The sequence below is a fragment of the Peromyscus californicus genome, unplaced genomic scaffold (assembly GCF_007827085.1).
Source record: "Peromyscus californicus insignis strain IS unplaced genomic scaffold, ASM782708v3 Scaffold_20__1_contigs__length_68692818, whole genome shotgun sequence".
Lineage (NCBI taxonomy): Eukaryota > Metazoa > Chordata > Mammalia > Rodentia > Cricetidae > Peromyscus > Peromyscus californicus.
Genome location: NW_026294503.1, coordinates 46583740 through 46611661, shown reverse-complemented (window position 1 = coordinate 46611661; position 27922 = coordinate 46583740). Strand labels below are relative to the sequence as shown.

The 27922-nt window shown below is 50.8% G+C and overlaps 1 protein-coding gene, 1 non-coding gene and 1 pseudogene across 3 annotated transcripts; 2 read left to right on the top strand and 1 right to left on the bottom strand.

Moving 5' to 3' along the window:
• The first annotated feature begins 237 nt into the window (after window positions 1–237).
• Window positions 238–27376, top strand: Rangap1 (Ran GTPase activating protein 1). 2 transcript variants are annotated; one of them, XM_052748413.1, is made up of 17 exons: window positions 238–721; window positions 1205–1268; window positions 7379–7528; window positions 10333–10460; window positions 12352–12411; window positions 13826–14005; window positions 15838–15972; window positions 19136–19294; window positions 20209–20322; window positions 20699–20798; window positions 20890–20974; window positions 22186–22372; window positions 23917–24036; window positions 25127–25229; window positions 26047–26135; window positions 26256–26377; window positions 26556–27376. In XM_052748413.1, exons 3-17 carry the CDS (start codon window positions 7417–7419, stop codon window positions 26623–26625), a joined length of 1764 nt encoding a protein of 587 aa, XP_052604373.1. In that variant the 5' UTR covers window positions 238–721; window positions 1205–1268; window positions 7379–7416; the 3' UTR covers window positions 26626–27376. The 2 variants fall into 2 exon arrangements, with proteins under 2 accessions (XP_052604373.1, XP_052604372.1); XM_052748412.1 differs by lacking the exon at window positions 1205–1268 and having other exon boundaries at window positions 252–721.
• On the bottom strand, window positions 1276–7372 carry LOC128116813 (glyceraldehyde-3-phosphate dehydrogenase-like; annotated as a pseudogene).
• LOC128117248 (small nucleolar RNA SNORA55) lies at window positions 18143–18280 on the top strand. Its single transcript, XR_008220739.1, has one exon. It is a non-coding gene; the product is annotated as a small nucleolar RNA SNORA55 (small nucleolar RNA).
• Window positions 27377–27922: the final 546 nt, after the last annotated feature.

Sequence of the window (27922 nt, the reverse complement as noted above, 5' to 3'; positions counted from 1 at the left end):
GATGCCTGCAGGTTTGTCTCTACTACAAAATGGCTATTTTTTCCAAACTATCTTGGAATCCTTGGAGTTTTCTTCAATTTTCAATTTAAAAAAAAGTCTTTATTTTATCAAGTGGATCCCTATTACAGCTGAAGACAGCTAGCTGCATGCCTTTCACGTCATCGCCTTTGTCAATAAAGTTGCATGAATGAGAGCGCAAACCTCTACGGAAGGGGTGCGCCATTTTGCCGCATGGCCTGCTGGGATTTGTAGTCTGCGGGTGCTCCCGTCCAACACGGCCCTCCGTTATCCATCCGAGAAGAAGCCAGAAGCCGAGAGGGCGGGCGGAAAGAGAGTTGGGAAGTCAGCGCGGTGCTTCATAGGAATTGTAGTTCCTGAGGCGAGTCCAGCCATAGCCAGCACGGAGGGCAGGACTTCCCTTCCCGGTAGGCCCCGCACGCGGGCCCGGCAAAACCCGGCTCCGACTTGAACAAATCAAATCGAAGGAAAGAAACTGCCGGCTTTCAAAAATCCTCCTCCGCCGCCATCATCGCTGGAGATTGTGGAGCAGGTGGTGTGCACAAGCTAGACGAGCAGCCGCTGCAGCGAGGACCCTCGGGCGGACTGGGCACTGGGACCGCCGTACCGGGGCGCAGTGACCGGACCGGCCCTCACGCGAGCTCTCGAGCCGTCCCCGACGCGCGCGTTCCGTCGCCCCACGCGGCGCCGCCGCCTGTTTGCGGTGAGTCGGGGCCCTCATGCTGTTCTGTCACCTGCCTGAGCCACCAGGGCCTGGGTGGGGCGAAGCGATCGCCTCGTGCCTCCCATTTGACCTCGCTGCGCCCACCGCGGCCCCGCGTGGTGGGGTGGGGCCCTGGGTGGCGCTGACCCTTTCACATTTGGGGAAACTGAGGCCTAGAGGGGACAGATGTCTCAGCTGCCTCCCTTAGCGCTGCCGCCCGCGGTGGCGTCTCCTGTTGGCATCCATCTCACCTGGAGGCGGGCGGTGGCGAGGCCGCCTGGCGTGCCGGGTGGGGCCCCACAGCCCATCGCCGCCTACCCCGAGTCGGCCCACGTCCGCGCGGGAAGCCTGGCATGAGTCACTGCTGACGCTTTGCCGGGTCCATGGATGGATGTGCACCTGAGGACGTCGTCTCCCACGCGGCCGCCCGCCCAGGAGGAGAGGGCGTTTGTGTATTGACCGTTTGTGTCTGCTCCCTCGCAGGCCGGTTGCTGACCTTGGAGAGATCAATTCCATCCCTCTGTGCTTTGGCTAGTCATTCTTTAAAGTGAGTGGGGGAGGGCCTGTGTGTGCCTGTGTGTCCCCGGCTCATGGACTGAGCATGTGCCTCCCTTCCACCTGGAGCGTGGACCACCACCACCACCACATTTTTAACCTCATTGCCCCATCTAAGAACTATAGGAGGTGGCTGAGTGACTCATCTTCGTGTTGTCATTTTTTTTTTTTTTGAGCCTTTAAATATCAGGCCTAATACCGGGACACTGTTCTGTCAAAGCAGTTTGGTGCATTGTTATCTGCTAGAAACTCCCCCGGGACCCTCAGACTGATACACAATCTTTAAAATGGCCTTGGTGACTTAAAGCCCTTTTTATCTTTTCTCGATAACGTTTCCATTTTCGCCTCTCTGCTCTAGCCAGAGCCCCACTGGCCTTGAAGTTCCCTCCTCTTCCACAGCCTGTGCATATTCCGCTCCCTTTACAGGAAGGAATGCTCTTCCCTTGGTTTTTGCATAGCTCCATCTGTGATATCTTTAGTTTCTTTACAGAAAACACCTTTAATTTTTCTACTGTAAATCGAAACCCTCAGCCCGCAAAAAGAAATCCAACAAAAACCAAAACCACCTTCCTTGCCCCTTTCTTGGTTGGCGTATGTGGGCTTTTTCTTTGTATTTTTCAGACAGGGTCTCCTGTAGTTCAGGCTGGTCTCAACTCCCTCAGTAGCTGAGAATGGCCTTGAACTCCTGATCCTCTTGCCTCATCTCCTAAGTACTAGATCAGAAGTGCGCACCCACCACCTGGTCTTTTTGTGGTAATAGAGATTGCAACCAGGGCCTCACAAATACCAGGCAAGACTTCTACCACCGAACTGCCCCTTCCTCAATTCCATGTACCTTTGCATTGACATGCAAAATACTTCCTTTAGAATATAAGCTTCAAAGGGTGTGTGATTTACTGCAGATCTCCTGGTATTTGGAACAGTGTCAGTACATAGTGTTCAATACAGTGTTTTGTTGAATGATCTGATGTTTTATTCTGAGTAGTAATTTATGCTTATTGATAAACTAGATAAATCAGGGTGCTCAGGGATACGATAAGGAAAAGTGATGGGAGGCAGGCTGAGCCCAGAGGAAGCCTGGGATGGGGCCGGGCATCTGGGGACCAGGAGGTTGGTGGGGCTTTTGCCTAACGCCTAGTTTATTGAGAATCAGGCTCTAACCTGTGTTTAGCAGGATCACTGTCTGCATGTGACCTAGCGTTTAGAAGGTGACTGTTTAGTCCCTGTGTCTTAATCAGTGTTCTCTTGCTGTGAAGAGACACCATGACCAAGGCTCCTTTTATTTAAAATAAAAAAAGTATTTAATATGGGGGGCTTACTTACAGTTTCAGAGGTTTAATCCATTATCATGTTGGGGAGCGTGGTGGTCCAAATGGGCTAGAGCAGTAGCTGTGAGTACAACCTGATCTGAAGGCAGAGGGAGAATTCTAATGTATGAGCCTGTGGGGGACATTCTTATTTACTTATTTTGGTTTTTTGAGACAGGGTTTCTCTGTGTAGCTTTGGAGCCTGTCCTGTTAGAGGTCTGGGGTACCACCCACCCCAACACACCCTCAAACACAGACACATACACATCCTTTATAATAAATCAGTAGATAACTGTGTTTTCCCTGAAATTGACCCCCAAGGGGAGGGTCATGGCAACCCTAGTAGACCAGGCTGGCCTCGAACTCACAGAGACCGCCTCTCTGCCTCCTGAGTGCTGGGATTAAAGGCGTGGGCCACCTCTGCCCTCCTCGGAGGCCATTCTTACTCAAACCACCTTTAGTTACCTGCCACATCCTCTTGGGGCATGGAGTTATCCATTCTCTCTGAGTAGTGCTGGAGGTTAAGCCTACAGCCTCCTGCATGGTAGACAGGTCCCCTTCAGTTAGCTATAACCCTACTTTTCCATTCTGCCCAGCTGTTAAGCTCCCAGCTGTGGGCAGCTTTGTCGCTGGTGGTCAGATTATGAAATATGTATTTGGTTGTGGTTCTGCTTCCTGGCATAGAAAACTAAAATTCTAAAGTCTTCGCACTCTAATGCTGACTGCTGGCTCTTGGTCCCTTAGTTAGTGCTTGGATAGGTGGGGTAGTCACTAGAAAAACCCAAGCCATTACAGGCTTGGGACTCTTAACTCTTGTCCTGTATCCCAAGCTCAGATTTATCAGCGACACCTATGATTTAACCGTCATGCTTATGTAACGAATTCTCTCTAAACCTCCAAAAAGGATAAGCTTGGAAGGCTTCCAGACATCTGAACACAAAATTCTTGGAGGTTGACAGGCCTTAAGATTGCATGGGAGCCCTGGCTCCTTTTCTCATACCTTCCCTATACATTCTTTTTTTGTTTTGTTTTTGTTTTTGTTTTTTTTCGAGACAGGGTTTCTCGGTGTAGCTTTGTACCTTTCCTGGAACTCACTCTGTAGCCTAGGCTGGCCTCGAACTCACAGAGATCTACCTGGCTCTGCCTCCCAAGTGCTGGGATTAAAGGTGTACATTCTTTGTATTTATCTGACTGCTCATTTGTATTCTTTAAACTATCCTTTGTTTACTGGTATGATGGTGCACACCTTTAATCCCAGCACTGGGTAGGCAGAAACAGGCAGATCTCTGACTTTGACGCCATAATCTACAGATTGAGTTCAAGCCAGCCAGAGATACACATTGAGACCCTGTCTCTAAATAAATGAATGATTAAGTCATTTGTTGGGGTTTGAAGTATGATGGTAGAGGTCTGGGGTACCCCCCCCCCACACACATACATATCCTTTATAATAAATCAGTAGATACTGAATTTCCCTGAGTTCTGTGAGCTGTTCTAGGAAATTAATTGGCCCCCAAGGGGAGGATCATGGCAACCCTAATTCATAGCCAGCAGATTAGAAGCACAGGTAAACAGCCTGGGATTCCTGTTAGCATCCCGGTTGGGGCAACCTTGTAGACTGAGCCGTCAACCCCTGGGATCTGAGAGTGTCAGGGACTGAAGCAGAGGACAGCGTGGAGCTGGTGCCCCTGCAGTGGTTGCTTGTTTGAGTGTGCGCTGTGTGTCTGAAACAGTGGAGGAGCATACTCATCTATTGTCATGGCAGCCCTTGTGATGTAGGTACCTCTGGTCTCCTAGGAACCTCTGAGAGGCTACTGTGGCATTGAAACCAGGGTTGAAACCAGACATGCCTTAGCCTTGTGTACACGCCGAGTCATGCCAGCATGGGCAGTGGGGCATTCCCTGGGACGGATGACCTGGATCCCATAGCCATCTATGTCCTCTCTGAGGAGCGGGACCCTCAGGCAGAGCGCTGCCAAGGTGACCAGGCAGGGGTGTGACTGGGGCAGCCCTCGCGTTGGGACTTGACCGCCCTGCACTGGGTGTCCCTGCTGGGGCGTTTTGGAGAGCAACTTCAGGGAGTTCTCACCCCCTTTCCAGACTGGTCTTTCCAATCCCATGTTCATTTCTCCTGGTGCTTTAGCTTTTGTGTTCTCAGGGCAGGGAGAGGGCTAATCCACCCCACCTCTGCCAGAGATCTCAAGGGACACCCTCCCACACACACTTTGGGGTTATGCTAGGGATCAAACCCAGGGCCTTATGCTTCCCAAAAGCTTATTTTTAAAGATTATTTATTATGTCTACAGTATCCTGTCCGCATGTGTGCCTGCAGGCCAGAAGAGGGCGCCAGATTTCATTATAGATGGTTGTGAGTCACTATGTGGTTGCTGGGAATTGAACTCAGGACCTCTGGAAGAACAGTCAGTGCTCTTATCCTCTAAGCCATCTCTCTAGCCCCCGAAAAGAATACTTTTTAAAAGATTTTTTTTTATTCGTTTGGTTTTTTATTTTTTAAATTTTTGTTTTGTTTTTGTTTTTTGAGACAAGGTTTCTCTGTGCAGCCCTAGCATCCTGGAACTCACTCTGTAGACCAGGCTGACCTTGAACTCAGAGATTCATCTGCCTCTGCCTCCCATGTGCTGGGATTAAAGGCGTGTGCCACTATGCCTGGTTTGATAGGTGATTTTTTTTTATAATGTGTTAGGTATATTGCCTGTATATGTCTGTACCGTATACCTGCAATACCCACGGAGGCCATATCCACCATATGGATGCCGGGAGTCGACTCTAGTTCTCTGGAAGAGCAATCTTTTCAGCACTGAGCCATCTCCTTAGCCCCATGGTTCTCGCCTTCTTAATTTTGCAACCCTTTAATACAACTCTTTGTGTTGTGGGGACCCCCAACCATAAAAATATTTTTGTTGCTACTTCATAACTAAAGTAATAATTTTGCTACTGTTAAGAGTTTTAATGTAAATATCTGTGTTTTCTGACAGTCTTAGGTGACCCCAGCTTGATAACTGCTGCCCTAGCCCCTTTAAAAAATGTTTAAAAATTTTAATTCACTGTAACTGTATGTATGGTGTATGTGTGAGTGCTGGGGGAGGGGCAGGTGTCAAAAGACAAGTTTTTAATGTGTGTATGGGTGTGAATATATGCATGTGAATGTGGGTACCCTGAGAGGTCAGAGGTGTCTGATCTCCTGGAGTTGAACTAATAGGTAGTTGTGAGCTGTTCAGTGTGGGTGATGGGAATCAAATGTGGGTTCTCTGTAAGAGCAGCAAGTGCTCTTAACTGATGAGCCATCTCTCCGGTCCCCTTTCACAAGATCTTTTTTAATAGATGCAGTGAACTTTATTGATGGAATTCTAGGGGTAGGGCTCCCTAAGCCCCGCCCCATCTTCTGGGGGTCTGGGATGGAAACTGAGGGGGATGCTCAGTGTTGGGGGCCGAGTTGGGGCAGCCCTCCTCAGCAGTGGAGGCTTCTCCCTCGCTCTCCTGTCCTTGCTGGGATGGGTGGTCTGTCTAGGACTTTTTACTCCTTGGAGGCCATGTCAGCCATTAGGTCCACCAGCCTGCTGCTGTAGCCAAATTCATTGTCATACCAGGAAATGAGCTTTACAAGGTCGTCATTGAGAGCAATGCCAGCCCCAGCATCAAAGGTGAAAGAGTGGGGTCACTGTTAAAGTCGCAGGAGACAACCTGGTCCTTGGTGTAGCCCAGGATGCCCTTTAACGGGCCCTCCGATGCCTGCTTCACCACCTTCTTGATGTCGTCATACTTAGCAACTTTCTCCAGGTTACAACATGTCAGATCCATAATGGACACACTGAGGGTAGGAACACAAAAGGCCATGCCCGTGAGCTTCCCGTTCAGCTCTGCGATGACCTTGCCCACAGCCTTGGCAGCAACCAGCGGATGCAGGGATGATGTTCTGGGTGGCAGTGATGGCATGGACTGTGGCCATGAGTCCTTCCACAATGCCAGAGTGATCATGGATGACCTTGGCCGGGGGGTCTAAGCAATTGTTGGTGCAGGAAGCATGGCTGACAATCTTGAGTGAATTGTCATGCTTCTCATGGTTCACACTCATCACAAACATGGGGGCATCAGCAGAAGGGGCAGAGATGATGGCCCTTCTAGTGGACCCCGGCCTTCTCCATGGTGGTGAAGACACCAGTAGATTCCAGCATACTCAGCACCAGCATCACCCCATTTTATGTTGGTGGGATCTCGATTGTGGAAGAAGGCAATGGCTTTCTGTTGATAACAAGCTTCTTTCCTCAGCCTTGACTGTGGCAATGAGTGACATTGCCATGGGTGGAGTCACACTGGAGTCACTGGAACATGTAGACCATGTAGTTGAGGTCAGTGAAGGGGTCATTGATGGCAGCAACATCCACTTTGTCAGACATGAAGGAAGCTCTGGTAACCAGGCCCCCGGTACTGCCGGTACTGCCGATTCCTTTCACTCCGACCTTCACCATCACGTCTTAGGACGAGGCTGGCATTGCTCAAGGAGATGCAGCTATCTCGGGAACGGGTGGACCAGAGACACAAAGTTCTCTTTTCTTTCTTTTCTAAATTTATTTTTATTTTATGTGCATTTGTGTTTTGCATGCGTGTATGTCTGTGTGGGGGTGTCAGGTTCCCTGGAACTGATTTATAGCCAAGAGCTGCCATGTGGGTGCTGGGAATTGAACCTGATCCTCTGGAAGAGCAGTCAGTGCTCCTCTGCGCTGAGCCATCTCTCCAGCCCCACAAGATTCTTTTTTAATACAGTTTTTGTCTTCAGTTGGCAGATCTCCAGGGCAGCCCACCATTTTCACCAGCATGGCCTCTGAAGACATTGCCAAATTGGCAGAGACCCTGGCCAAAACCCAGGTGGCCGGAGGACAGCTGAGTTTTAAGGGCAAGAGTCTCAAGTTGAATACCGCGGAAGATGGTGAGTTCCTGGGCTAGCTGTGTGAGGGACGGGGGTTAGTGTGTGCTTGCTCAGGCTTTCTGAGCATCTCCTTGCCATTGGTCCATTCTAACAGTGAGGCTTCTTCTGTTACTGTGTCTGTCTGTCAGTCTGTGTGTTTTTCTTTTGACAGGGTCTCATCAATGTGTAGCTCAGACTCGTCTCAAACTTGTCCATCTAGCCTTGCCCCTGACTTCAGGGCCAGATTCTTCCCGCCCCTACCTTTCCCCTGACCATCCCAAGTCAGCTGTCTTCCTTATGGCGGAGGCCCTGAGGGAGTTGTGTTAAAAGAGTGGCGTTGGGTCCTCATGGGAAATTCCAGTCCTTGCAACCAGGCATCACTGGGAGAGGGAAAGGGTTCCTGCCTTATTATTCATGACCAAAGTTTAGGCAGCACAGACATCCCTGAATCCCTTGCTGCCTAGAAATGAAGGTATCTGCCTTCAGACCTTGTGAGACCTCTTGGAGTTCTGGCCGAACCAGGGAAACTGGTTTGGATTGTCAGATTGTCTCATGTACCACTAAACTTGCTCCCCTCCCTCCTCCAGAGGTTTTTGTGAACTTTGGGAGGGTGGGGATGTCTGTCCCTCACAACTTCATTGTACCTTGAAATGTACAGATTCCTCGATGGATACCCGACCCCCAACCTCACCTGCTTTGTTTGTTTTGATTCCTTATTAGTTTGTTGTGGGTTTTTTATTGCTTTGTTTTGTTGAGGCAGGGTCTCAAAGTAGATGAGGCTAGCCTTGAACTCAAAGATCCTCCTGCCTTTCTACCTCTCATGCTGAGATTATTAGAAGCACTTACCACTAGATCTGACCAGTTGTTTTTCTGAGACAGGGTTTCTCTATGTAAACTTGGCTGTTCTGGAACTCGCTCTGTAGACCAGGCTGGCCTCCAACAACTTTTGTTTTTCTGAGATAGGGTCTCATTCGTCCAGGCTGGCCTCAAACTGGCTGTAGAGAATGGCCTTGAACTCCTCCTGATTCTCCTGCCTCTGCACTCTGTGCCTCTGCACTTTGTGCTGTCGTCTCTGGGGGAGGGTAGAAGTGTTGCTGTTCTACAAGTGAGACTAAGTCACTCATTTCAAGGTCACACAGTTCTTGGTTTATTATGTATACAGTGTTCTGCCTGCATGTACACCTGCACGCCAGAAGAGGGCACCAGATCTCACTACAGATGGTTGTGAGCCACCATGTGGTTGCTGGGAATTGAACTCAGGACGTCTGGAAGAGCAGTCAGTGCTCTAACCGCTGAGCCATCATCTCTCCAGCCCTCAAGATCACAAATTTCACAAATAGCAAGATTAATGGGGTTCACCCTGCCCCCGTGCTTCTGAATAGACACTGAGCTTAATTTAGTAAATACAAATCTCAAAACACTGCTGTTTGTTGGGCTGGAGAGATGGCTCAATGGTTAAAGGCACTTTTATACCCTGATGACCTGAGTTCAGTTGCTGGAATCCATGTGGTAGGAGAGAACTGACCATTGCAAGTTGTTCTCTGACCCTACATTTGTGTGCACTCACACAAACACAATAAATAATGTATGATTTTTTTCTCCTTTAGTAGGCTTTATCCCCATTTTGCAGATTTGAAAACTGACTGAGGACGTGATATAACTCCCCTAAGGGCATAGTCACCAGTAGTGGAGATAGAATTAGAATTCAAGTTTTGGGCCGAGGATGCAGTTCAATGTACTTGGTGTACAAGGCCCTGGCTCTGATGCCTAGCATTGGAGAAAGCAGACAAAGGCCTTGAATTTTTCCACCTTGCCAGCATTATATTAGGTCTCTAGGATTGCCCCCCCTTACTCCAGCCTCTGAGAAGGAGCTCCTAAAACTTTGAGTGGTAACGAGGTACTTGGAGGCAGAATGTGAGCATCTTTGAGAGATCTGAACAAAAGGACCTGAGAAGTGACGATCACTTTATCTTTGATTTTATTTATTATTTATTTGGTGAGCCAGGGTTTCTCTGTGTACCCCTGACTCTCCTAGAATTAGCTTTGTAGACCAGGCTGGCCTCGAACTCAGAGAGATCCTCTTGCCACTGCCTCCTAAGTACTGGACTAAAGGTGTGCGTCACCAGGCCTGACCCTGCCCTTTTTCTTTTAAGGCTTGTATAAGTGTTTTCTTTTTTTTTTTTTTTTTTTTTTTTTTTTTTTGGTTTTTTCGAGACAGGGTTTCTCCGTGTAGCTTTGCGCCTCTCCTGGAACTCACTTGGTAGCCCAGGCTGGCCTCGAACTCACAGAGATCCACCTGGCTCTGCCTCCCGAGTGCTGGGATTAAAGGCGTGCGCCACCACCGCCCGGCAAGTGTTTTCTTGAACAGCCATCTGAGAAGGCCAGTCTCCTGACATTAGAGGGGGACCACCTTTTGGAGCAAGTCTTGCAAAAGGCAGAGATCACCCTAGCTGCTGTCCTCAGGACAGCTGTAGAGGAGGTTCTAGCCCCAGGCATGGCAGCAAGAGAATCAGAAAGGTCATTCTTGACTACATAGTAAACTTCAAAGCTTGACTGCGCTACATGAGACCCTATCTTTAAAAACCACCAAACAAAAAAAGAAACTATTCATAATGTCACTCACTAGTGCTAAACACCACAATGAAGGCCTGTGCTCGCTTGAGCATGGACGAATAGTCTGCCTGCCCATCCCTGCCCTACCTAGGCTGGGAGCCTGTCCCGTTCTAGCTTGTTCATAGCCTTGAAAATGAGTTAAGGTGCTTCCTGAGTTGCCCCTGCCCCGGTGGTTCGAGACTGCCAAAGCCTAAGGTGCTCTGTTCACACAGCTAAAGACGTGATTAAGGAGATTGAAGAATTTGATGGCCTGGAGGCCCTACGATTGGAGGGTAACACGGTGGGCGTGGAAGCGGCCAAAGTCATCGCCAAGGCCTTGGAGAAGAAGTCGGAGCTGAAGGTGAGAGTACATGCAGGGGAGGGCCGTGCCACATAGGACAAGAGCCCCTCAAATGGCTACAACTACGACCTTGGTCCAGAGCCTGTTGGACCCGTCTTGAAAGACAAACTGGAAGAGTCCTCTACTCGCAATGCATGTCCCATTCCCCCAAGAAGCATGAAAATTAGCCAGCACATGCTTCTTTTTTTTTTTTTTTTTTTTGGTTTTTCGAGACAGGGTTTCTCTGTGTAGCTTTGCGCCTTTCCTGGAACTTGCTTTGGAGACCAGGCTGGCCTCGAACTCACAGAGATCCGCCTGGCTCTGCCTCCCGAGTGCTGGGATTAAAGGCCTGCGCCACCACCGCCTGGCGCCAGCACATGCTTCTAACAGACCCACCCTTAGCAACCAGAGCTAGGTGTAGATGTAATTCAGTGTAGATGTAGCCAACGGTTTTATCAGACACGAACAGAGAGCCGATTCAGAGAAGAAAGCCAAGAGGTCAGAGTCAAGAGCCTCACCCTTCCTGATTCAGGGATCCTCCTCAGTCAAGAGAGCTCTCCGAAAAAGGAGCCCTCCTTCCTGTGTGTCTGTCTCTATATCTCCTTGTTCTGGCTTCTGATTGGTTGTAAACTCAATCATGTGACTGCCTCGTCACTGCCTGCATGTACCGCCCTCCAGGTCCTTAAAGGCGTACACCACCACTGCCACGCACTTGCTATGGCTCTAATAGCTCTGACCCCAGGCAACTTTATTTATTACCACCACAGCTAGGCATATGGCTTTTGTAACCAAATTGTAAACGGCTACTACCTTTGTGACATTTATCTGATCATTTTCACTAAACTTGCTTTTTATGTATTTAGAAAAAAATTTTAAGTGTAAGGGTTATTTTGCCTGCATGTGTGTGTGTGCGCCATGTATGTGCCTGGGGCCTGGCAGAAGAGGACATAGGATCTCCTGGAACGGAAGCCTCGGGTGGTTGTGAGCTTCTGTGGGTTCTGAGAACTGAACCAGGGTCTGGAAAGAGCAGCCAGTGCTCTTTCTTAAATGCTGAGCCATCTCTCCAGCCCCTCCACTAGCTTTGAAAGTAATTGAAGACAAGCACCATTTCTCTCCTGGGAAGTCATCAGACACAATGCAAAAGGAAGAAAATAGGATAGTGTGAGTTTCAGCTTGACACCGTTGCCACCTAAGGCTCTGAGTCTGAGCCTTGTCCTTCCTTTGTTAAAAATGAGGGTGTGGGTGCGTGTGGGGGTGCAGACCTGAAGTCCTAGTACGTGGAAGGTGGGCAAGGAGCCTTAGAAATTCAAGGCCAACCTCAGTTACATAGTCTGAGGCTAGCTTGGGCTACGTGAGACTCTTGTCTGGAAACCAACAAAAAAGAAAAGGCGGCCGGGCGGTGGTGGCGCACGCCTTTAATCCCAGCACTCGGGAGGCAGAGGCCGGCGAATCTCTGTGAGTTCGAGGCCAGCCTGGGCTACCAAGTGAGTTCCAGGAGAGGCGCAAAGCTACACAGAGAAACCCTGTCTCGAAAAACCAAAAAAAAAAAAAAAAAAGAAAAGAAAAGGCAAGCAATGGAGGTGGGTAGGCCCACAAGCCCCAGATGGAGGTGGTCTGAAGGGCTGCAGAGAGGTACTGCTTCGCCATGTGAAGGCCTCTGTTTACTTTTGTGCTGTTCTGTCACACAGAATTGTCACATGTTCCACCAAAGGGTTGGACAGGTCAGATCTTTGTTTCCAGGTCCCTCTAGCTGTAGACAGAATTGGTCCAATTCAATGCTGAGAAAACCAAAACTAGGAAGTCTCATAGTCCTCTTGGGTGCCCAAGCTCTCAGGGAGGCATTGATGGTGTGAGACTTCACAGGAGGCTGCTCCGGGGTTCGCCAGCTAACACTTCCCTTCTTCCCGCACAGCGATGCCACTGGAGTGACATGTTCACCGGAAGGCTTCGGTCTGAGATCCCACCGGCTCTGGTAAGGACCAGGTAGTGCTTCCCTGCAGGCACAGGAACCCTGTCAGATACCCCCTCACACATCTTTTCTCTGGAGAATCAGGTTAGCCCCTCAGGTGAAAACCAGGCTGTGACCATCTTCTCCTAGTATCATGGTCCCTGTGCCCCCAGGGACCTGTTTCCTCGGGACCCAGTCTGCACCGTCTCTTGTGGCTGCTCCACTTTTCTCTGTCACTCGTTTGCTGTGATACTCAGTAGTGACTCCATAGTGGCTCCAGTTCCTAGGGCCGAGTTCAGGGGTGGCAGCCTATGATATTACCCTGGGTCTTAGCAGGGCGCAGGCTGGCAGTGGGCTGCCCTAGGTCTGTCTGCCTAGCACAGGGCCTCAGGATGAAGGTGTTTGGGGTGGCTGGCTGCCCTGGTCCTCCTCCTCCTCAGGCCCTCAGTACAGCACAACAGTGGGGGATCCTGGGACTCTCAAAGGGTCCCAGAGAGGCCACTGTGTGGGGCCAGCTCCTGAGATGGTGGAGTTGGTGTCCACCCTTGGAGGATAAGCAGTCTGGGGTTCAGAGAGCAGACTGAATGAGCTCTTGGGGGGGGGGGGGGGGGGCTAGACCTTGAGATGGCAGGGCAGCCACTGTCTTGTTTGTTGGGTGGTGGGAGGATAATAGGAAACTTTGTGCATGGTATGCGCAAAGGCAAGGTGTCCACTCTTGAATTCCTGCCATTGTCCGCTCTTAGCCTGCCCCCCACCCCCATCCCCCATCCCATCTCGGGCAGAGCTACCTCTGGTTGTTTCTCCTGGCAGGGCTGGGGGTGTCTTCTGCTCCACCTCCAGGTTTCCAGCAGCATCCAGCTCAGATAATCCTGAAACCTGAGATGTTTATGAGGCCTTCTTGCATATCCAAGTGTCCCCAGCTTAGACAGGCTCCCATCTTTATCTCTCCACTCTGGTTTCTATTGATATCTAGAATCCTGCTGTGTTGACTGGCTGGTGCTCATCCTCAGTGAGCTCAATGCCACCTCCTACAGAGAGCCCTCCCAGATCTTCCTATCCCCAGGTGCCACTCACTCCCATTCCAGTGTAGGAACATAGTAATAAACAGTCTGCTGTAAAAGCCGGTTCTGGGCCAGCCTGATGGCTCAGTGAATAAAGGTACTTGTGGTGCACACCTCTGTTCAGGCTTCATTCGGGTAATAAATGCCATGGCGGAAGAACCAACTCAGAAGTTAGTCTCTGACTCTGTACTTGCACTCTAGTACACATGTGCCTAGACCCCAACACACAGTAACAACAACAGTAATCTGTAATTATAACCCATTGTCTGTGCCACATTCCCACTGGCTTGGGCATGACCTGTGGCCAGGGCTGGGCCTGGCCCACAAGTGGCATTTGGTAGGTGTCTGGGGTCTGACTGAGTTCTCTGTGTGTCCAGATCTCACTAGGGGAGGGACTCATCACCGCGGGAGCACAGCTGGTGGAACTCGACCTCAGTGACAATGCATTTGGGCCTGATGGAGTGCGAGGCTTCGAGGCTCTCCTCAAGAGCCCCGCCTGCTTCACCCTGCATGAACTCAAGCTTAACAACTGTGGCATGGGCATCGGAGGCGGCAAGGTGGGTTGTCGGCCCTTGATCCCCCCCCTGCATCCGCACTGGAAAGTGTAGTCCAGCCCTTAGCCCCCCACCATTGGGGACTGTTGTCTCTCCCTTCAGAGGAGGAAGCAATGCCTCCCAGACAGCAGCCTGCAACCAGTGAGGAAAGGAGTCCAGAGGGTTGGGTTGCTAAGCAACCATTCCAAGTTCCTGGGTTGCCTTGGCAACACAGAGGCAGTGCTGCTGCATACCCTGCTCTGACCTGCTTGCTGTGCAGAATTCGGGGTTGGGATATCCCTGTACCAAAGCTCTTATTACTCACAACAGCTGGCACAGCCCCAGAGAGGAAAGAGCCATGGTAACTGCTCCCGCAGTCATGGTTCACTTTTATTTCTGGACAGGACTGTACCTCAGGTTCACCCTATGGCTACCAGCCATGCAGGGAGGGAGACTGGCCCTCCTGTTTCGCTCTCTCTTTGAGGCTCCTTCAGACCGAGCTGGGTAACAGAACACTAACAGGGATGGGGTGTACCTGTGAAGATGCTTCTGTGTGCATTGCTGGTACTACCTCCATTTTTCTATTGGTGTAAACAAAGGTTTGGAGGTGTGCAGTGTGTCATTCACATGGTAGTGGTAGTTTGGGAGTCTTCACTGTAGGTTCTATAAAGGGGGGCAGGTTCCAGTCCTTCCCTAAGTGCCCTCTTCCCTGATCTAATAACTTAAAAGGACCTGCTTTCTATTTGTATTTTGGTTTTGAGACAAGGTATCTTGTAGCACAGTCTTGCCTCAGACTCAGTATCTAGTTGAGCATGGCCTTGAACTTAAGTCCTTCTGCCTCTACCTCCTAAATGCTGGGATTACAGGCATGCCGTATGATGACCATTTTGTTGTTGGGGATTGAACCCAGGGCTTTGTATGTGCTAGGTAAATATTGTACCAACTGAGCTACATCCCCAACCAGGAAGCAGTTTATATCTTCTGTTGGGCCTATTTAAATGGCTTATGTCATCTGTTTTATCACTTTGGGACTTTTCTCCAACCCCACTTTCAAGACAGGGTTTCTCTGTGTATCCTTGGCTGTCCTGGGACTGACTCTGTAGACCAGGCTGGCCTAGAACTCACAGAGATCCACCTGCCTCTGCCTCCTGAGTGCTGGGATTAAAGGTGTGTGGGATTAAAGCTGTGGCTGTTCTTAAGTAAAATACAAGTTGCTTGAGCACAAGTGCTGTCAGGTGGCAGAGGACCATGGTCCGACAGGAAGCTCCTTCCGATACAGAATATGGGAGAGAATCTCGAGGTTCTGGGTTCTGGTCAGAGTCTTCTGGTTTAGTGACCATGAGAAGCATCTAAGCTGGTTGCTGTGGCACATGCTGGTAGTCTAATTACTCTGGAGGTTGAGGCAGGAGGATCACCAGCCTGGACAACATGGCAAGACTGTGGAGGATATTGGAAGACTGAGTTACAGCAATGTGAGTTCCAGGCCAGCCTCAACTACACAATGAGACCCTGTCTCAGTGAAAGATTCTGGCTTCTCATAATCTGGAAGGTTGAAATCATGACAGTTTTAACCCCGGCAGAACCCTGAGATAACTGAGAATCCACACTGTCCTTGGCTGCTCCGGTTGGTCTCTACCTGCCTTGGACCCCTGCAACTAACTCCAAAAGTATACCAAGACCAGAAAGTATAAAGGGTCTGTGTAAACTGTGAAGTGCTGGGCCCATTGTGCTGCATCAGTGTCCGTCCCCTGATCCACCACCGGACGAGGTGTGGTTCACTGGAGAACACTTGAGGCAGGTGGAGTGAGGACCTGGCCAAGATCTGCATACAACCCGTGCCTTGCCTTGCCCTTCAGATCCTGGCAGCAGCTCTGACTGAGTGTCACCGCAAGTCCAGTGCCCAAGGGAAGCCGCTGGCCCTGAAGGTCTTTGTGGCTGGCAGAAACCGCCTGGAGAATGATGGAGCTACTGCATTGGCAGAAGCTTTTGGGGTGAGTCGTTTCTTTTTACCCTGCTGTGCCCTACACAGGACTGACAAGCCACTGTTTGTTAGTTGAGATGGTCTGTCTCTCAGTAGCCAGGGCTGGAACTCTGTATGTAGACCAGGCTTGCCTCAAATTTAGAGATCTGGGACTGGAGAGATGGTTCAGAGGTTAAGAACACTGGCTGTTCTTCCAGAGGTCCTGAGTTCAACTCCCAGCACCCATATGGTGGCTCACAACCATCTGTAATGAGATCTGGCGCCCTCTTCTGGCCTGCAGGGATACGTGCAAATAGAACACTGTATACATAATAAATAAATAAATCTTAAAAAAAAAAAGGAATAGGTGAAAAAAAATTTAGAGATCTGCTTGCCTCTACCTCCTGAGTGCTGGGATTAAAGGCGTGCACCACAATACCTGGCTTATATTTTCAAAAAAGTATTTATTGTGGGGGGGGGGGGGTGCCCGCGCCATAGTGCAGATGTGGGGGTCAGAGGGTGACTTGGCAGAGTTGGCTCTCTCCGTCCACTTCACATGATTTCTCAGGTCTTCAGGCTCGCACAGCAAGTGTCTTTACCCACTCACCATCTCACTGGCCTCTGCAGCACACTTTACCAACTTGTCCCCTGTCCCCATGTTCTAGGACACTGTAAGTTCTGGTGTACACCGTGAGGACTGCAACTTGGGTCTCCATTCCCTTCTGTTCCCAACAGACACAATTTCACCAGCATTAACCAAACTGCCAGAGCAGCAGCCCCGACGGCCCCGCCTGTGAGCTGCCAGTAAGGACGCCTCATCCACGCTGGTGGCAATGGCCCTTACAGAGTTCTGGGCTGGGGGGAACTACTCTTCCCTCAGATGGACCTTCCCATAGCCTGCAGCCTTCAGTCCTCTGCTCTGCTAAGAATGGGGTTCTTCTCCACCCACAGTATCCCATCTTTCAATATCGATGGAAAAACTTAATCCTAATGTAGCTAACCAGTCTCGCGTGGACTGGGCTGTAGGGGCACTCGCGAAGGGCAATTTCAAACCCACACGAACCTTTTGGTTGGTTTGGTTTGGTTTCCTTTCTCTGGTGTGTATGTCAGAGAAGAAACTCAGGTGTCATCCTCTCCTGGGGCAGGGTCTCACCAGCTGCAGCTCAGGAAGTAGACTCCAGGGCCTGGGAGCTCTGGATCCTCTTGTCTCTGCCCCTGCAGCACCACAGCGGCATCTTCATATGGATTCTGGGGACTGAAGTCAGGCCCTCCCATTTAACAGCAAGGCAAGCACTTGACCGAGCCCACAGTTTGGGTTTTGTGGACGCTGGGTTTTAACCCAGGCTTCATGCCCTTTAGACAGTGCTATCCCGACTGTGTGAAGTGCTCTGCTCTGCCTGAAGATGGCGCCTCTCCTTGAAAGTTTGGGACTAACAAGGTAGTGCCCCAGTGATGGGACCGACTGGGACTCTGAGGACACAGACTTCCTAGCTAGAAGGATCCAGAAAGTCTTCCCAGGTGTGCAAATTAGTTTTTATTATCAGCTTGATACCTTAGAAGAATTATGAGGGAAGAGAGTTTTATTTGTGTGTGTGTCTCTATGTGAGTTTGTACATGTGAATGCAGATGCCCACAGAGGCCAGAGGCATTGGATTACTGGTACTGGAGATACAGGCCATTGTGAGCTACCCAACATGGATGCTAGAAACTGAACTCAGGTCCTCCACTAGAGCAGTATGTGTTTGTGACCACTGAGCCATTTCTCCAGTCCCTGAAAAGAGGATCTGTATTTGTATTTTGTGTGTGAGTCTTTCAGCTGCATGTACATGTGTGTGCCAGTGAGGCCAGAGTGTGGATTGTGGGAACCAGACCTGGGCCACTTCTCTAGCCCCAGGGGAGAGAGTCTTAGTGAGGAGTTAGTCTAGGTCAGGTTGGCCCGTGGACGTGCCTGCGGGTCTCTCTTGATTGTAACTGAGGTGGAAAGACCTAGTTTGAATGCGGGCAGCACTGTTGCTGGGCTGTGCCCTGCTGTGTGAGTGAAGAGGAGCAGCTGAGCAGGAACACGTAGCAAGACTGGTCTCCCTCTGCTAACCGTGGGGTGATGCAGCGGGCATGCTCTTCAGTGGCTGCCGTTGATACCCCTGAAATAATGACTTTGACTCGGAGCTGTCAACAAAATAGACTAGAAACCTCTCTTTCCCACACTTGAATCTCTCCCATTCCTGCTGCTTGGTGCTAGTCTGGCGACAGACGTGCTACATCATGAGCAGAGGCTATCCCGTCTAGACAGGTTGTCTTCCATTTGCCTTAGGGCTTCTCCCTACAGCTCTGCCATCTTCCCTAATTGAGAAAGGCGGGTGTTTGAAGATGAAGGAGCTAGTACTGGGAACTAAGAAAAGGGATATTGACTGTTTGGTTGGACTTAACAGACCTCAGTACCTTCATTTAAAACGTGGTCTTTAAAAAAGCCCTGTCAGCCGGGCGGTGGTGGCACACCCTTTAATCCCAGCACTCGGGAGGCAGAGGCAGGCGGATCTCCATGAGTTTGAGGCCAGCCTGGTCTACAGAGTGAGTTCCAGGACAGCCAGGGCTGTTGTCATACAAAAGGAAGTCCTGTTTCACAAAAACCAAAACAACAACAAACAAAACCTTGTAGTAGAATATTTTTTTCAGGTGTGTTACTTTTGTTTATGTTGCATTTGTTCAACTCTGTGAAGCTGTGTTACTGTGCCTGTGTAAAACACCTGATGGTCTAATAAAGAGCTGAACGGCCAATAGCGAGACAGCAGAAAGGATGGGCGGGGCTGGCAGGCAGAGAGGATAAATAGAGGGAGAACTCTGGGAAAAGGAAGATCGAGAGAGAAGGCGGAGGACTTCAGGGGCCAGCCACCCAGCTACTCAGCAAGCCACGGAGTAAGAAACAGCAACACATGTCACCATGCCTGGCCCCCTTTCCTTTCTTAAGTTGCTTTTGCTCAAAGCATTTTATCACCGCAACAGAAATGGAGCTAGTATTCCCTGGGAGCTGGAGTTCTAAAGGAGAGCTGTGGGGTTAAGAAGATGCCCCGACATGGTCTGTGCCCTGGAAACTCAGACAGCCTTTGGTTGATCTGGTGGCAGCACCTGCCCTACCCTCCCCCTGCTGCATGTTGCTGTAGCTCCAGGTCACAATGCCAGCTCCCTTCCCCCTACAGATCATTGGGACTCTGGAAGAGGTCCACATGCCACAGAATGGAATTAACCACCCCGGTGTCACGGCCCTGGCCCAGGCGTTTTCCATCAACCCCCTGCTGCGAGTCATCAACCTGAATGACAACACCTTCACCGAGAAGGGTGCGGTGGCCATGGCTGAGGTGAGGCGGGTGTGGCGGGAGGCTCACTGAAAGCATGGCTCTTCACCCACCTTTCTGCTCTTCCATGTTCAATACCTCACAGCCCTGCCCATTTGTACAGAGCAGGGTTAAATGTTTATACCCTATGTTTATATATGTTTAAGTCCCTGCTGCTGAGTGACCTCTGGGTCCTCACCAGAGCCGGTTCTGTTTAAGCTGCAAAGGTAGAAGCTGCCCTGGCCCCCTCTGTTTCCTTGTTGGTGCAGTACTTGCATACTGAGCCTGTGTCCGTGCTAGGTGGAGCTTTGACAGCAGGGTCCCTGCTTCAGGGAGATCCTGCACAAGGCGGGAAGGAACTGCTGACCAGTTTTGTGCAGGCTCTGAGCACAGAACTATGGTCTCTGGGTGGGTGGGGCCCATGGAAGACGAGTTATAAATGTCACAAATGCAGGTATTAGCATCAGGTGGAAGGTCAAATTGGGCTTGAGGCTTTTGTGGTAGCTTGCCTTTTTTTGGCTAAGGATAAAGACTGATCACCTGACAATGGTGGGGGTGGGTGGTTCAGGCACAGTGATTAACGGAAGAGGTCTAGACCAAATGAGAGCCTTCCTAAGCTGCTCCTAATTTGAAATGCCAGGGTGTTGGGGGTGGGTAATGAAGGGAAAAGAAGGATTGGAGACTTTGTAGGGTTGCCAGCTCTGTGAGACTATCTGTCTGTAATAGGGAGCCATGGAGAGTCTTAAGCCCTGATGTGATGGGATGCAGTTAGATTTGATTCATGCTTCAGGAAGAAACCTGTCCGTAATGTGGGGAGTAGTGCGGTTGAGGTTTAGCTGGCCTCAGATGCCAGTAGGCAGTGATAAAAGAACAGGTGAGGTGGTCAGGCCAGTGTGTGGCTGGTAGCATCACCATAGACCCTTGCTTCCTCCTGTCAGACCCTGAAGACCTTACGGCAAGTGGAGGTGATCAATTTCGGGGACTGCCTCGTGCGCTCTAAGGGGGCCATTGCCATCGCAGATGCTGTCCGTGGGGGCCTGCCCAAGCTGAAGGTGCTAATTTTCCTCCTGCCCTCTATCCTTCATGGCTGCCCCATGCTCAGGGGTTCCTACATCAGGGTGGTAGGATATGAGTCAAAAAGGGTCTGGTGTGAAGGAGGGTGGGCCTGGGCCAGGTCTCTCTTCTTTTCAGGCCTTCTCACTTTTGTGTAAACAGCTCAAGTACTTTGTGCTGGGTTCATAGCATTGTTTTTATTGTTTTTCTTCATACCCCCCCCCCCCCCCATGCCCACGCTGGGAGACCAAGCCTGCTGCTACTGTTCATGGGGAAGCTGGGAGCGCAGGGCATGTCTCCTAGCCCAGGCTTGGCATGCCTCTCTACCCCAGCCCAGGCTTGGCATGCCTCTCTACCCCTTCCTCTTGCTCTTAGGAGCTGAACCTGTCATTCTGTGAAATCAAGAGAGATGCCGCCCTGGTGGTTGCCGAGGCTGTGGCTGACAAGGCTGAGCTGGAAAAGCTGGACCTCAATGGTAGGTAGGCTGTGGGGCTGGAGGGTTGGCTCAGCCCTTGTTGCTGGCCCCAGCACTGCCCTCCCTGACCTTCCTTTCCTTCCCGGATCAGGCAATGCCTTGGGAGAAGAGGGCTGTGAGCAACTTCAGGAGGTGCTGGGCAGCTTCAATATGGCCAAGGTGCTGGCATCCCTCAGGTAGGGAACTCTGGGAAGGTGGCCCCGGAGGCCAGGGGTCAGGCCTGCTCTTCACTTACTTCCAATGGTTTCTCTCGCTATCTTCTAGTCTGGTAACTGGCACCTTGTGCTGGGTGTTGGAGAGAAAAGGATGGAGAGCTTTTGTATGTTCAGCAGAGAACCATGGGGTTAAGCAGGACCACCGTACAGACCTGCATGTTGGAAGGCCCCTAAAGGCTGCTGTCTCAATTTTTTTTTTTTTTTAAGATTTATTTACTTATTATGTATACAGAAGAGGACATCAGATCTCATTACAGATGGTTGTGAGCCACCATGTGGGTGCTGGGAATTGAACTCAGGACCTCTGGAAGAGCAGTCGGTGCTCTTAACCTCTGAGCCATCTCCAGCCCTCAATTTTTTTTTTAATCTTTAGGGGATGAATGTTTTTGCCTTTCATGTATGTCTCTTCATGTGTATACCTAGTCCCTGTGGAGGTCAGAAGAAGGTATCAGATCTAGAACAGGAGTTACAGGAGTTATAGGCAGCTGTGAGCCACTGTGTGGGTGCTGGGAATTGAACTCTGGTCTTCTGCAAGAAGGGTCACTGTATGACCCTAGCTGGACTGGAATGCAGACATCCACCTGCCTCTGCCTTCCAGTTGCTGGGATTAAAGGCATGTGCCATCACTCCCAGCAGATCTGTTAGCAGAAGCAGCGGGTGAAGGACAGTGTGGGAGGTGCAGGCACTGGAAGGGGACAGGCTCGGTTCTCTGACTGGTAGGAATGGTAGAGGTTGGGGCAAGAGGAGGATGCTGAGGTGGGCAGCAGTCGGAGGTCTCCTGCCTCCGTCTTCCCTCGGGAGGCTTCATTCATGTGTCAGACACTTCTGTGTTCTCAGGGCTGGGGACTCTAGTATAGGCCAGATCTCTAAAGCTTCAGGGTCTAAGGGAACTAGAGTGCCATTACCCTTCCACCTGGTGTCCCATGAGATAGAGTTGGCACTGCCCCGGGCATCCCAGCCTGGGCAGATCCTCAGGCTCCTTTGGGGCAGAGACCACTTCTTTTTCTTCTGTGTCTATAATAGCATGGGTAGCATCCCTGGGGAATGAAAGACAACACGTGCTGACCCTTGAGTGCCATCCTGTGAGCAGTGCTGGGCCTGGCCAGAGCCCATGACAGTTAGGCCTGTGAGGCGGCATGGGCTGCTGGGCTTCAGCTGGCTTCTCTCTGTAGTGATGATGAGGGAGAGGATGAGGATGAGGAAGACGAGGAAGGAGAAGAGGAGGAGGAGGAGGAAGAGGATGAAGATGAGGATGACGAGGACGAGGAGGAGGAGGATGACGAGGAAGAGCCGCAGCAGCGAGGGCAAGGAGAGGAGTCAGCTACACCCCCACGGAAGATTCTGGACCCTAACAGTGGGGTAAGTTTGATGTCATTTGCTGGGATGGATCAGAGTCCTGGTCCCTGAAAGCCTGTTGGGGGTGTATATTCACATCTAATAGCTACGAGGGCCAAATGGATAGCAGGGTTCTCAGCAGATCACATCAGGAGAGACCTTCTGGATGTGTCTAAGTGTTTTACCAGAATGTAAGTAAGTGCACGCGTGTGCTTGTGTTTAGAACACATAGTACTATTGGTACATTTTTTTTTTAAAGATTTATTTATTTATTATGTATGCAGTGTTCTGCCTGTATGTGTGCCTTCACACCAGATCTCATTATAGATGGTTACTGGGAATTGAACTTAGGACCTCTGGAAGAGCAGCCACTGCTCTTAACCTCTGAGCCATTTCTCCAGCCCCCGGTACATTTTTTTTTAAACAACAACAGAAAACCAGCAAGAATTAAGCATAGCTGGACATGATGACTAATGCCTGTAATCCCAGCACTTAGAAGGTTGATGTAGATGTAGGCGATTGCCGAAAAGCTTTGGGCTACATAGTACAGTCTTTGCTCCCTACCCCAGTGGGTTATCCTGGTGGCTGCTCTACCGAGTCTTTCTCTGTCCCACCAGCCAGCCCCCAAATAATGACATGGAGACTTATTATGAAAGCTTGTCCTTAGCTTAGGCTTGTTTTTAGCTAGATTTTTGTTTTGTTTTGTTTTTTTGAGACAGGGTTTCTCTGTGTAGTTTTGGAGCCTGTCCTGCATCTCACTCTGTAGACCAGGCTGGCCTGGAACTCACAGAGATCCACCTGCCTCTGCCTTCTGAGTGCTGGGATTAAAGGCCACCACTCGGCTTAGCTAGCTTTTATAAATTAATCCACTTCTGTTAATCTATGTTCTGTCACGTACCGCCCATCATACTTCTTCGTATCTCCTGGCACCCCCTCACGGGCAACTAGATTCATCTCCTCTTTCTTCTTTCCCGTGAAATCCCGCCTATATCTCCTGCCTAGGTATTGGCCGTTCAGCTTTTTATTATGCCAATCACAGCAGCTGTACAAATATCCCACACAACAGGCTCCTAGGGACAGTCTGGAGACCTAAGGTTGACCGAGACCTGAGTTTGCCTGACCCCACTGGCGTTCTGTTCATCTGTGTCTCATAGGTTCCAAGATAAAGTTCCCAGGGAGTCTGGGTGGAGCCATTAGACTGCCCACACCACTGCAGAACGGGGCTGCTTTCCTGGGCCCTGGGAGCAGTTACCTGACAAAGTACCTCTCAGGGTTGGGTTTCCCTGGGCACCTGGTCCTTGCTGGCAGCACTGACCTCGTTCACATAGCAACGCTCCATTTGGAGTGCTAAGGTGGCGGTATCCTGTTATACCCAAAGGCTTCAGGAACACTGGGGTCAGCGCTGTAGGACCCACGTGCTTGGGGACCTGTGAGTGAGAGAGAGCTAACTGTAGGCCTAGACTCTGGCCTGGCTGGAGTAGTGATGTTCCTGCAGCGGGATCGGGCACAGTCGGGTGGAGGACTCTGGGGTGTGGAATCTACAGAGCCCTGTGTCACCTGTTTCTCAGGAGCCAGCTCCCGTGCTGTCCTCCCCGCCTCCCACAGACCTCTCCACCTTCCTGTCATTCCCCTCCCCAGAGAAGCTGCTGCGTCTTGGTCCCAAGGTCTCCGTGCTGATAGTCCAGCAGGTAAGAGCACTCCCAGCTCCAGGACCTCCACATACCACAGGACAGACGGTCCTTAACTTAAATAGATTTGTCAATGAGCTATGTAGTGTGTCAGAGTCCCTGCCATGGCCCAGCAAAACCTCCAGTTAGGGAATTTGAGTGTTTTCCAGACTCACACTCATGTATGCCCACATTTATATTCCATGGGCTTCTGCCTGTCTAGCTGTTTCTAGAGTCTGTCCCCTTTCTGGAGCATCTGTGCAGCTCAGCTGCCCACCAGCCTCATGTGATGGCCATTCATTCAGCGAGGAGCAGCCCCTTAGCATTGTATTTCTCCATTTCAGTAGAAATGGAGACCACATGTCCTCTTAGGTGTAAAAAGCACTGCCTTTTACCAAGCATACACACCTTGGGAGGCAGAGGCCTGGCCTACATAAAGATATGGAGATACATAGTGAGACCCTGTCAATTTTTTTTTTCAAAAGCATTTTATTTTGGATGTGTGTGGAGGTCAGAGGACAGCTCACAGAAGTTGGTTCTCTCCTACCAAAGGTCAGACTTAGGTTTTCAGGCATGGTGGCAAGTTCCCTTGTCTGCTGAACTGTCTTGCCAGCTCTTCTTCTAGTACACATGAGAGAACTGGAGGTCAGCTGACAGCAACCAAAAGCTTATCTGGAACTGTTCTTTTCCGGACATGAGAGTATATGGTATAAACGTTTTCATTTCATGCTAGTCTACATTGTCTTGGCTCAGTGGAGTTTTCAGGGGTTTCCAGTGAGTGGATCTGAGCCACTATTTTAGGAAATTGACTTTTTACATGTCTTTATTGTTCACAGGATAGAGCCAGCCTTCCTGTGTGAATGTTGGCTCCCTCTGGCGGATTTCTAGTGTTAGATGATAGTGGCCATTCCCTGGGGATAATGGCACTTGGTGCATTAACTGATTTACTGCTCCTGTTGTGGGCTGACTTTTCACAAGACTCCAGGGAATAATCTGGGATGAGTCAGGGCCTCTCCTTGCCCCACCAGAGTGCCAAGGCCTTTTGCAGTTACTTTCTTCGAAGTCAGAGCCAGGGGGCTATGGCCCCTAACTAGCCTTTATCTGTCCTCAGACTGATACCTCTGACCCTGAGAAGGTTGTCTCGGCCTTCCTGAAGGTGGCATCTGTGTTTAGAGACGAATCCTCAGTGAAGACAGCAGTGCTGGATGCCGTCGGTAATGTGAGCTGGCTGGGGCTGGTAGACCCCGGATGCTTTCCTGTGTTCTGCATGTGGGGAACCTCCCAAAGCTGTGTGGTTGTATAGAGTTAGAACTTCAGCCGAGTAGGGGCAGGGCAGATAGTCACATCAGCAAGGCTCTATGAGTTATCCTGTCAGAGAAGCCTTTGTGCCGAGTGGGAGACTCTGCACATGTGTCGCCCACACAGAAGACACCTTCTCTCACCTTCGTAAGATTTCCAAGCCCCGTCATTCTATCCAGTCCAGCCTTGTCACCTTCTACCTCGTCACATCTGTTAGAACCTCCAGTGTGTCAGATTTGACCAGGCACAGAAGAGAGGAAGTTCCAGGAAGGGCTAGCTCATGGCAAGAGAGGGAGCAGAAACACATGCCTCTTAGGCTGTGCTGCTCTGCAAAGGGTGGGAGGCTGTTCAGTGAGAAGGGAGGCATGCTCTATGGCTGCTCTCCAGGAACCGTGAACAGCTACAGATTCTTTTGCATGGCCCCATCAGGTGGTCTCCTTTTTGCTCCTAATATCTAAAACCTCCCTTGGAGGTTTCCATGGCCCAGGCCCCATGTGCAAGGTAGACAGAATGGGTACTGTCTCCACACCCATTTTATAAGATACCAGGTGGACAGGGCATTTCCACGGGTAAATTGAGCCTTTCATTGGTTCAACTCCCCGCCCCCAATCAACTATACCTGTCTGTCGTCCCTCCCACGTCTACCTGTTGACAGGGCTCAGGATACCCTTGAGTTATGCCTAACCCTCTCCTGCTGCCTGCATCTCCCATGCTCCATTTCTGTCCCTGTAGACGCCCTCATGAAGAAGGCCTTCAGCTCCCCGTCTTTCAATTCCAACACCTTCCTCACCAGGCTGCTCATCCACATGGGTCTGCTCAAGGTGAGGCTTCAGGGAGTGGCAGGTCTGGAGAAGGCAGCTCCCCGCCACTCCCAGGGGGTCACTGAGGTAGGACGTGGGTCTCACAGGTGACTGTGGAGCTTGGCCACTTTTATTTTGCAGAGTGAAGACAAGATCAAGGCCATCCCCATCCTGCATGGCCCCCTGATGGTGCTGAACCACGTGGTACAGCAGGACTACTTCCCCAAGGCTCTGGCACCCCTGCTGTTAGCCTTTGTGACAAAGTGAGTGTGACCTTACTGTTGTGCCTGTTCTTGTCTAAGGCTCCTTGACTGGATCCTGTGTAAAGGCCAGAGTTACTGACATTGTCCTTGCAGAGGCTGGCACATGTACCTCACCCATATACGCTACCCCACCCCCGCTGATGCTGCCAGGATCCTCACTGAGCTGTCTTCTCCACAGGCCCAATGGCGCACTGGAATCCTGCTCCTTTGCCCGCCACAGTCTGCTGCAGACACTACACAACGTATAGGCTTAAAACCATCTTCTCGTCCCTCACCCTGCACCAGTGACTGAGGGGACCTGGATGGACTGAGCTCAGCCAACATCTCCATTGGATAGGACTTTGACCAGAGGCAGGGGAGGGTCTTTGTCTCGTGTGTGGGTGTGGTGTGTGTGGGTGTGTACTTCCTGTCTGGATTGCAGATGTTCATCTCTCCCTGCTGGACTAACCCAGGTCCACTGTGGGGGACTGATACCCAGGGGAAGGGGCTGAAAGCTGCTTTGTTATTAAACTCACCAACTTAGCCGTAGGCCTGGTGGCTGTCCTGCCTACCCTCTTTCTGTCCCACCAAAGCCTGGGGCATCACTGTGTCCTGCTGTCTCTACCGTGCCTAAGGAACTGTCAGAGGGGGCTGTCATCAGAAAGTCAAACTCCGGCTTCAGCCATCTGGCTCAAAGGAGCTGGGGGCCAACCCCAAATAGCCCAGGAGTGGGAATTGTCTGGGGTGCCCTGGCTCTTATACCCAGAGGAAGCGCTTTGGCTGGCCCAGACCTGTTCTTCATCCTGGGGAGGGAAGGGCAGGTCTCCCTAATACCAGAGCTACATGTTGGGTTGCCCTTTGAGGTTTTTCTGAGGCAGGATAGTGTATTGGGGATTGTGCTGGGTAGAAGATGCCCTGTGACTTCCCTTAGTGGCTTGTGGCCACCTCCTGCTTTCCTTTGTGTTGTGTGTCTGGGCTGTGCCTGGGAGCTTCACAAATAAAAGTCACCTGTGGTAGCTACAGAGGCCCAGAAGCTTTTTCATCAAAAGTGGGTCCATCTCCAGGCTGGGGTGGTGGTTCCGTGGTTCCGACAACTTGCAAGGGTGAGGACCCATGAAAAGCTGGGTCGGGCCATGTGCATGCACACGTACACACACGAGAAAGTGCAGCACATGGAGCTCCACCTCAGTCCCATCTCTGTCAGGGGCAGGCGGCCTGGGTCTCCTCCTGGGCCCTCAATGCTTCCTCCTCTGCTCTGGCGGTGGAGTAGGGCTCTCCCTCTGAGCCCTGGTGCTGAGTTGGTTCTTCTACCTGCTTGCCCTTGAGGAGCTCCCAGTCTGGCCCAGGGTGTGGACAATGAACATGGAGCAGAGGAACCTTCAAGTACTTCAGTCTTGAGGTTCAGGTGGGAGGCCAGGAGGGTGGCATGTAACAGGGAAGATGGGCTGAGGGGCCTGCTTACTTTCCAGTAGATGACATGAAGCTGAATTTCCTCTGTAATGTATATAAAACCTTTACCTCAGACAAGAGTTCATCTTCCCTCACAGCAGGCCATCAGCACCCAAT

Excerpts from the sequence above, each read along its gene's own strand:
- Rangap1 (XM_052748413.1), top strand. The coding sequence starts at position 7,417 with ATGGCCTCTGAAGACATTGCCAAATTGGCAGAGACCCTGGCCAAAACC. Across the intron at positions 20,799-20,889 it reads GGAAAAGCTGGACCTCAATG|GCAATGCCTTGGGAGAAGAG; the intron begins GTAGGTAGGCTG and ends TTCCCGGATCAG. Across the intron at positions 26,378-26,555 it reads CTGTTAGCCTTTGTGACAAA|GCCCAATGGCGCACTGGAAT; the intron begins GTGAGTGTGACC and ends TCTTCTCCACAG.